General features: G+C 41.0%; 1 protein-coding gene across 1 annotated transcript in view; it reads left to right on the top strand.

Moving 5' to 3' along the window:
* LOC141810946 (troponin T, cardiac muscle-like) overlaps positions 1–9,482 on the top strand; it is an 18,002-nt gene extending 8,520 nt beyond the window's left edge. Inside the window, exons 10-14 of the mRNA XM_074698811.1 lie at positions 2,048–2,161; positions 2,288–2,400; positions 2,524–2,614; positions 3,506–3,543; positions 9,312–9,482. Of these exons, the coding sequence (XP_074554912.1) occupies positions 2,048–2,161; positions 2,288–2,400; positions 2,524–2,614; positions 3,506–3,543; positions 9,312–9,351 (396 nt within the window). The 3' untranslated portion in view covers positions 9,352–9,482. The remainder of the gene's footprint in view (positions 1–2,047; positions 2,162–2,287; positions 2,401–2,523; positions 2,615–3,505; positions 3,544–9,311) is intronic.
* Positions 9,483–9,485: the final 3 nt, after the last annotated feature.

Genomic DNA, 9,485 nt, shown 5'->3' with positions numbered 1-9,485 from the left:
AAGTTGACTCAACCTCTGTAATGTGTCCTTGTGTGTACCACATTGAGTATAGAGAAAAGAAAGAAGACCAAAGAACTGTCTGAGGACTTGAGAAGCGAAATTGTGAGGAAGCATGGGCAATCTCAAGGCTACAAGTCCATCTCCAAAGACCTGAATGTTCCTGTGTCTACCGTGCGCAGCGTCATCAATAAGTTTAGAGCCCATGGCACTGTGGCTAATCCCCCTAGATGTGGACGGAAAAGACAAATTGATGAGAGATTTCAACGAAAGACTGTGCGGATGGTAGATAAAGAACCTCGACTAACATCCAAACAAGTTCAAGCTATCCTGCAGTCTGAGGGTACCACAGTGTCAACCAGTACTATACGTCGGCGGCTGAATGAAAAGGGACTCTCTGGAAGGATACCCAGGAAGACCCCACTTCTGACCCAGAGACATAAAAAAGCCAAGCTGGAGTTTGCCAAAACTTACCTGAGAAAGCCAAAAACATTTTGGAAGAATGTTCTCTGGTCAGATGAGACAAAAGTAGAGCTTTTTGGGAAAAGGAATCAACATAGAGTTTACAGAAAAACAAATGAGGCCTACAAAGAAAAGAACACGGTCCCCACAATCAAACATGGCGGAGGTTCCCTGATGTTTTGGGGTTGCTTTGCTGCCTCTGGCACTGGACTGCTTGACTGTGTGCATGGCATTATGAAGTCTGAAGACTACCAACAAATTTTGCAGCGTAATGTAGGGCCCAGTGTGAGAAAGCTGGGTCTCCCTCAGAGGTCATGGGTCTTCCAGCAGGACAATGACCCAAAACACACTTCAAAAAGCACAAGAAAATGGTTTGAGAGAAAGCACTGGATACTTCTAAATTGGCCAGCAATGAGTCCAGACCTGAATCCCATAGAACACCTGTGGAGAGATCTCAAAATAGCAGTTTGGAGAAGGCACCCTTCAAATCTCAGGGACCTGGAGCAATTTGCCAAAGAAGAAGAGTCTAAAATTCCAGCAGAGCATTGTAAGAAACTCATTGATGGTTACCAGAAGCGGTTGTTTGCAGTTATTTTGTCTAGAGGTTGTGCTACCAAGTATTAGGCTGAGGGTGCCAATACTTTTGTCCGGCCCATTTTTGGGGTTTTGTGTAAAATGATAATTGATTTGACTTTTTTTCATCCTCTTCTGTGCTTTTTCATTCCAAGCAAAATAAATGAAGATATTAATACCAAAGCATTTGTAATTGCAATCACTTTCTGGGTGAAATTGAGCATTATCTGACAGAATTGCAGGGGTGCCAATACTTTTGGCCAGCACTGTATATACATAAACATACATTCATACATACATACCTACATATGTATACATACATATAAAACATGCACACATACATTCATACATATACATATACATACATACATATGTATACATACAAATACATACATTCATTCCTTCATACGTACATATGTTCATACATATAAGCATATACATACATATACACAAACATACATATACATACATACAAAAATAGACATACATACATTAACAAATGTACATACATACATACATACATACATACATACATGCATACATGCATACATACATACATACATACATACACACATACATGCATACAAACATTCATACATACATACATACATACATACATACATACATACACTAATACATACATGCATACATACAAACATACATACATACATACATACACTAATACATACATGCATACATACAAACATAAACATACATACATACATACATACATACATAAATGCATACATACAAACATACATACATCTATACATACATTTACATTCATACATACATATATATATACATACATAAATACATACATACATACATACATTTACATACATACATACATACATTCACGCATACATATATATCATGGAAAGTTAGCTAATCAAGGGATAGATAATGAATTTCTGGAGTCATGGACAGATACCACTATTTTTACAATTCGCTGTTAGTTTATGAGACATGTGCTGCATTCATCTCTCACCATCTTGTGCGATCTGTTCTCCAGGAAGAAAAGGAGAGGAAAGAGCAGGAGGAGGCCCGCAAGAAGCACGATGAGGATGCCAAGAAGAAGAAGGCTCTGACTAACATGACTCAGCAGTACGGTGGAGTCCAGCAGAGGGTTAGTCAGCAAACACAGATAGGAAACCATCCAATCCAACAAATGCTCGCTCAATGGAGCTGTGTTCTGTGGCTGCTGTGACAGTTTTTGCTTTGTGTATTCCTTAAACACTTTCCGTCCATCCAGCAAGACGGAAAGAGGGGCGCAAAGAGGCAGACGGAGAGAGAAAAGAAAAAGAAAATCCTGGCAGACAGGAGGAAGCCCCTCAACATCGACCACCTCAGTGAAGACAAGCTGAAGTAAGAACCTTTTTCTCCTCCATGAGGAAAATTCACCAGCCTGTAATTCCTCTGTTAGAGTTTCAGAGTATTAATAAGCCTCTCAGTAGTCTGTCTGGATGACCTTTGACTCTTGCTCTGAAGGGAAAAAGCCAGCGAGCTGTGGCAGTGGCTGATGACGCTGGAAGCTGAGAAGTTCGACCTCTGTGAGAAACTGAAGAAGCAGAAATATGACGTAAGTGCTTTATCTCAGGACGATCATATGACATGGACTTCATCACAGTATGTTTGGCTGTGAGATGGAGGCAATAATTAGCTAATGAAGACGAGAAGTGGGAATTAAAGATGCCTGGACAGCAGATGATATTTACTCACTGCTGAAGCTGATTAAATGCATGAAGACTCACTAAAATTACTGTAAAATAAAAACGGTAAGATACTGCAGGTTGGTGTACAGCCCAGAGCCATGAAGAGCCTCAGAATATGAAAGCTGAAAGCATACGGCCTCTGCTTTCAAGTGCAGGCTGTCCTCAGGGTGCCTATCTAAAATGAATGTGGCTTGACTTCCAGATCAATGTCCTCCAGAGCCGAATCAATGAGCAGCAGAAGTTGTGAGTAGCTGTTAATGAGGAGTGTGAGCCGCTTGGTTGTTGTGTAGTTCTGCTGCCCGTGTGTTGAAGAGTCACAAACCGTGGGGTCTTGGGAAGTGGGGCGGGAACGGTACTGAAGGTGAAGCTGTGTGTGTTCATGAAAACGTCTGCCGAGGATACCGTGCAGTCATTCAGCTCGTCTCTATTGTCTGCTGCTAAGTGACAAAAACACCCAGAAACAGCTGTTAGATACACGCTCAACAAGGAGTGGTAAGAGGAATCTGAAACACAGTCTTGGTCCTCAGGGAAATAAAAGATACACAGGCGATAAACTCAAAGGAATCACAGATGTTAAACATCCAGAAAGACAGCAGGAGTCCCCACCTGCAGGTAAACCTGTGGAGATCAGGTGAGTCCTTGTCCTGCTGAGCTCTTCTTATGGACCACGAGGTCCGCTCTCTGTCTCAGCTTCTGCCTGCTCATGTTGTCTGCTGTCTTCATGTGCTTAGCATGTTTGTCCATGTTTGTCCCCACAGATCAATCAGCTACTGGTGCGTGTTCAGAACCACCAGAGGTAAGTCCTGTTCACCTTTTCAACCACATCTGACACTTTCCAAGGAAACCTCAGGGTGCTGCTAATATGAGCTCTGAGAGAAAAATAATTAAGTATTGAGGTGGTTTTATACGACAGAGGATTAGGGCCAAACCTAACATATTGTCCAAGTGAATGTAAAATATTATAAGATTAAAGTGAAAATGAAAAATTATTTATGTACAAGTAAAAGTGAGAGTAATGTAATAATAAAAGATTACAATTGATGTAAAATCATAATGTTCAAGATTAACACAGAAGCAGTGATGTGCAGAGAAGGGGGGTAGAAAGGGGGCGTTTCCCCCTTCTCATGGCTCAATTGTTGAAAAACCAACTTCAGTGCCCTCTGGGGCGGCAAAACGCGTACGAGAGTGGCCTCTTATGAAATTAAAACACATGCTGACGTGCTCTTATGAGTCAAAACATATACCTTACAATAAAATAGACCAGATGTGTCTGCAGTGCATCTCCGTTCCATCATGGCAACAGATCAGTTGGTTTCTATTCAAGTCCATGTGTAATTTACACTGGATCCATTCTGTTGCAGTCTGTCTGCGTGGCTGGTCTGTCATCTCGCAGATAATATGCAACCATCCTATTTATGACGTACGCAGAGCTGTGACGTATAAATTCAACATAGGAAAGATTGAGCGGGACAGGAAGTCATGACCGGGAACTACCTAAAAACACCCAGTGACTTTCAAAATAAAACAAACTGTGTCAAAATCAGTTGGTATTTAGCTTGACTACGACAACAAATGAACATAATGAGCTTAGTCAGACCAGGAGTCAACAGGTTTGAGGTTTTACAGCCCAACATGAACGAAAAAAGACTTATCAACGCAGTGGGAAGAGCAGGAACTCCTCGGTCTGTGACGCCAGCTGTCTATCAGTCATGCAGCTTGTTGGACTGAACAGCTTGTTGGACTGGTGTCAGTTGACATATCTGGTGTATTTGAGGCATAACTGTCAAAATATGTGCTTAAGAGTCCTCTTGGGAGCCAAAACACATGCAAAAGTGCACTTTTGGGTGCCAAAGGTGCGCTACCGTGCCTTTTTGGGGGGCTAATACATGGTAACACGCGCTGTGTGTGCCTTTTTTTCTTTTACCCCAACCTTTAAAAAGTCTGCACACGCCACTGCATGAAAGTTAAGCTAAAACATAATGAGATTTAAATCTTAGTATGTAATTGATACCTATAGTTATAGATACTTCTAGGTATAAATGTTAATTACAAGATGAAAGTTAGAATGGTGTACAAGAATAAAGTCCTGTAGGGTTAAGAGTTTAAAGTCTGTAAAATCATAACGTTATGAGATTACAATAGAAAAAAACAGTTGTTGTGTTCAAGATTTAAGTAAAAATAACTCAGAATGTACAAGATTAGAGTCTATAAAGTTGTGATGTATGAGATCAAGTCAAAAGCCCTGTTTCCACCAAATAGTCCGGTACGGGTCGGATCGGTAAAGCCTGGTCCTGTTAGTGTTTCCACCGCCAACTGTGCCTTTCTCGGTAGGCGGGGCGTAAGTTGGATGCTGACTGCCGCATCAGCTACACAATAGCGTGACAATATTGCTGCACATCACAGTGTACCCCACTAATAAATCCAACGAAGAAGAAAAATGTGACACAGTAAACAAAGAGCAATGGAAGACATCCAGCAATTTGTCTCCTTTGGTCTTTGTAACAAAGAGCCACATGCCAATCACAATCAAGCTTTGTTGTCAGAGAAGGCTCTGTGCTACCAGGAGAAATACAGCAGGTGTCACATCGTAATTGACAAGGTTACCAAAAAGTGGGACAGTACAGGTCGGTAATTTGGGGACCTTTCCTAGGATTAGTTAGTGGAAACACCACAAAATGTGTGCAGTACCGAGACGAACTGAGCTGAACCGCTTGGTGGAAACGGAGCTAGAGTAAATTCGAATAATTTAGAGTAATTTCGAATAAAGCATATAAATTATTCACAGTGTTATAAGATAAACATGACAGCTAATGTGAAGTCTTAATGTGTGAGTTTATCATGGAGGTACAGTTAGAACTAAAGCATTCATAAAGATTAAAAATAGCCTGTAATAAAAGTTTTTCTCCTTAAATCACGCCGTAATTCTTTTAACTTCTTGATTTTATCCTTCAAATCTTACTTTATGTTTTTCATTTTTAGAATGGCCCTAATCCTCGGCCGTAGTTTTGTCCCTCTTTAAAGAGCCTTGGGAAATGATGAGTCAGATATAAAACTTTAAAACGCTGTTTCATCCACTGCAGATGTAAACTTCACCCTGTTCATGTGCTGCTCTGTCTTTGACCCCAAGGCCTTTTAAACTCACATCCTCCTGCTCAGTGGGAACATGTGACTCAGTCTGTAACGAGTGAGATTAACATAGACACTCACCTCTCTATGGCTGTGAACAAGTCAAATATACATTCATATATTTACATGTTTCACACAGCCATAAAAAAAGATCCATGTAGTGTCATCAGCACGTTGGATATTTAATGGATGCATGAATTATTTCATCACTTTTCATCTCATGACTTTAATCTGCTGTGTAATATTCTTTATTCTCCTTTAACTGAAGCAGCAAATCTCCTTCATTCATCTATTACTCATCCCCCTCTTTACGCACTCATCCAGGAAGTGTACAAACACTGAGTTCTTGATCCACAGCTATGTTTCAGCTTTGAAGTCGGTGAAATAGAGGAGGGGGGGTTACTTTGAGGGTATGAAAGCTGCTTAAAGACACTATCAGGACCAGTTTCTGAAAAGTCGCTGATCTTAACTACCCTGAAAGGCAGCAGTTAAAACAGAAAGATGTCTGTTCGATGGTTTGGTGAGTATCTACAGCAGCTGCTTTTTAAGTTGATGTTTAGAAATGAAAGTGAGGAGGTTTGAGATCTTCTGATGCAGAGAGAATCAAAGGTAAGGCTGCTGCTCAGAGGAAACAACTCGTGTGCTTTACCTTTCCTCTAACAGCATGAGGCTTTGCTTTCTGCCCTCTTTAACTTCCATCATTGATTTTCTACACTCAACTTAACTATTCTTCATTTATTGTAATCTCTTAATGAAAACTGGTGCACTTAAAAACTCAAAAGTATTATGCACTAAAAAAGTGTTGGGTGATATTTCTTTGGTCCACCTGCAGTGACTCTAAAGAAACAAGCAGCTCAGTTATCTCTGAGACTGTTCAAGTCAGTCCAAAACGATTCTACAGGAAGCTTTAACTTAAAGCTACGGACCCTGGTTTCCTTTAAAAAGTCTTAAACTTGGAAAAATATCTTTGATATAGAGTGCCATAGAAATGCAAACAAAATGACTATAAATGTGAAAAGTTCCTGTGAAAAGCCCTCAGGTTTTAATATTGCTGTTCCTGTAGTGTTTTCTATCTCATTATGATCTAGTCCTGTATGTGTCGGTAATTTTCAGTATGAGAAATGTGATTTACTTTCAGTGTGTAATGTAGACAATAGCAGTTGAAGGTACTTGTTTTTGCAGGAATTTTTATTACTTGTTAGTAAACACAAACTGGGCTCCTCCTCCTGGGCTCAGTGCCAGCAGCAGCACACACCCACAACCTCTTACCCTGACTACATGAACACCCTCAGTAGTAGTGATGGGAAACTCGATTCTTTTTACTGAATCGAGTTTAAATGAGTCACTCACCGAAGTGAATCTGGTTTTTGAGTCATTTGAGTCACCCGAGTCAGTTACCCAGAAAGCAATTTGGCATCATATATCTAATACTTGGCTTGTAAACAAACAATAGTACTGTAGGTGGCAGTGGTGCTGTTTCAATGAGAGATCAGCATAGACAGGAGAATAAAATGTGAGATGACAGCGATATGGCGAGACATTGCAATTTGGAAAAGTTTGTCTGCGCCAGCATGAGGTGAGTGAGATTATGTGCTGTGAGTCGAGCCGTGCAACCTATTAAGCTATTGAGTGATTTGTAACTCAAGGGGAGGAAGGGGGTGCGTGAGTGACCTGTATGTGCTTTGAGTCATTCTGTGAGTGAGTTAGTGCGACCCGTGTGTGCTAAGAGTCGAGCAATGCTATGTTCGAGCTGGTGAGTGACTCGTATGTGCTTTGAGTCATACTGTGAGTAAGTTAGTGATCGTATGTAATGTGGGTGAGTTAATGACCCGTATACACTGTGAGTTGAGCCATTCTACGTACCAGCCATTCTCCCTTGAAGTGAGTGAGGGGCTGGGCTACCATGAGCTTTGTACTGAGTCAGTAAATGAGTCATTTGGGGCTAAGAATCATGATTCTCGAGTCAGCAAAGTGATTCTCCGGTATTGAACAATTTGTTCACGATTCGCACAACACTACTCAGTAGCCCAGCAACCACCAGTGGCATCAAGTTTCTACATAGGAGAGACTCGAGAGCCGTGCACCAGACTTAGCACAAGCTAATCATGGGTATTTGACACATACCTGGTTAGCAGAAAGCTAACTTGCGTCGCTCTGCACACCGTGCTGCTCTCCAAGCTCCCAAAAGCAAGTGAAAGTCATTTCACTTTGGTTGTGTTTTTCTTGCTCTGTGCTAAGTCCACTGTCGTAGCCACTCAGGATAGCTTCTTCAGCTCACTAATCAACACGCAAAGTCACATGCTCACTGGGCGGGCTGTAATTGGCCAAGGTAATCACGCTTACTTGCTGCCCAGGGGCCTGTACTACGAAGCTGGATTAAGTCATCCAGGATAACTCTGCAACAACTCGCTGAACTTCACCGGATCTCAGTCATCCAGATCTGCTGTACTACAAAGCTCGTTATTAACTCGATAAGTGAATCCGGCTGGGATCTGTGCGCGCACACATAAAATGGGGGTGGTTAGTGGCCCCGGCGCATTATCAATGGAGAAGAGAGCAGCCTACTTTACAGCGGAGGAGCAGCAAATAATCCTGCAAAAATACGAGGAGTACCGCAGTGTTATCCAGGGCCAGGAGCACGACTGCGGCTGCGAGACGCCGGAGGGATTGCTGCAAAAAATCACCAACTCTGTGAATGCATTAATTTCCTAAATGCTGATATTAATAGACGTATCTCATCATGTGACGACACAGGCCGTTAGGTCCTTATTCATTCATGTTGTCAGTCAGTGTGTGTGATCAGCACCATATCTGACCTCATAATTAGAAAGAGTCCACTTTCCTACAAATCCCAAGGAAAACGCTCATTATAGGCAGTTTGTATTGTAGATGCTATTTCAGTGGGGAAAAAAAGGACGTGGGAGCAAATAAAAAATAAATAAAATATCACCAAAAGTCAATTCAAAGATGCGAGCAGGTTCCTTTAATAATACAAACTGCACAATTAAAGTAAATATAGTGTGGTTAGCTTACTTGGATAATTTGGATAAATTAGTATTAACTTTAGTTTGCTTTATAAACAGCTGAGATCTACTCACAGGAGCTTTACATCACGTGAAGGCTTGAAGAATTAAAAAAACAGTTGTTAAAAAAATGTTTTTTTAAATCAGCTTTTTATCAATAATTATTTTACTTCTTTTAATAGAAGCAGTTTTTAATGACAAAATATTCTGTTTAAATGAGGTGAGTCTATAGATAAGCTAATTCTGAGACTGCTCCCTCAGTAAATAACACAAGTCTTAAAATGTTGAGCCAAACCCAGGTTATCTTTGTACGCACCCAAAGACTCAAACAGAATATCTAGGAAGGATGTGATATTAATAATTAGGATTGAAGTAAGTGTGCACAAGTCTGTTTAATGATGTGTTTGTTCCACAGCGCCAAAGGAAGAGGAAAGGCCAAGGGCAGGGTGAGATAGACGGAGCTGTCAGCGGGAGTCCTACGAGGAAGCGTCTGAAAGCCAGTAGCTGTGTTGACCTGGATGGCATGAATGTATGTTTAAATCCTAAAACAGCAGCTGCTTTTAGACTGAACAATAAAAGATGAGTGCTT

Source organism: Halichoeres trimaculatus, unplaced genomic scaffold (assembly GCF_033239565.1).
Source record: "Halichoeres trimaculatus isolate MK-OKI-2021-1 unplaced genomic scaffold, fHalTri1.1 fHalTri1_scaffold_21, whole genome shotgun sequence".
NCBI classification, from domain to species: domain Eukaryota; kingdom Metazoa; phylum Chordata; class Actinopteri; order Labriformes; family Labridae; genus Halichoeres; species Halichoeres trimaculatus.
This window is presented reverse-complemented; position numbering and strand designations above follow the sequence as displayed.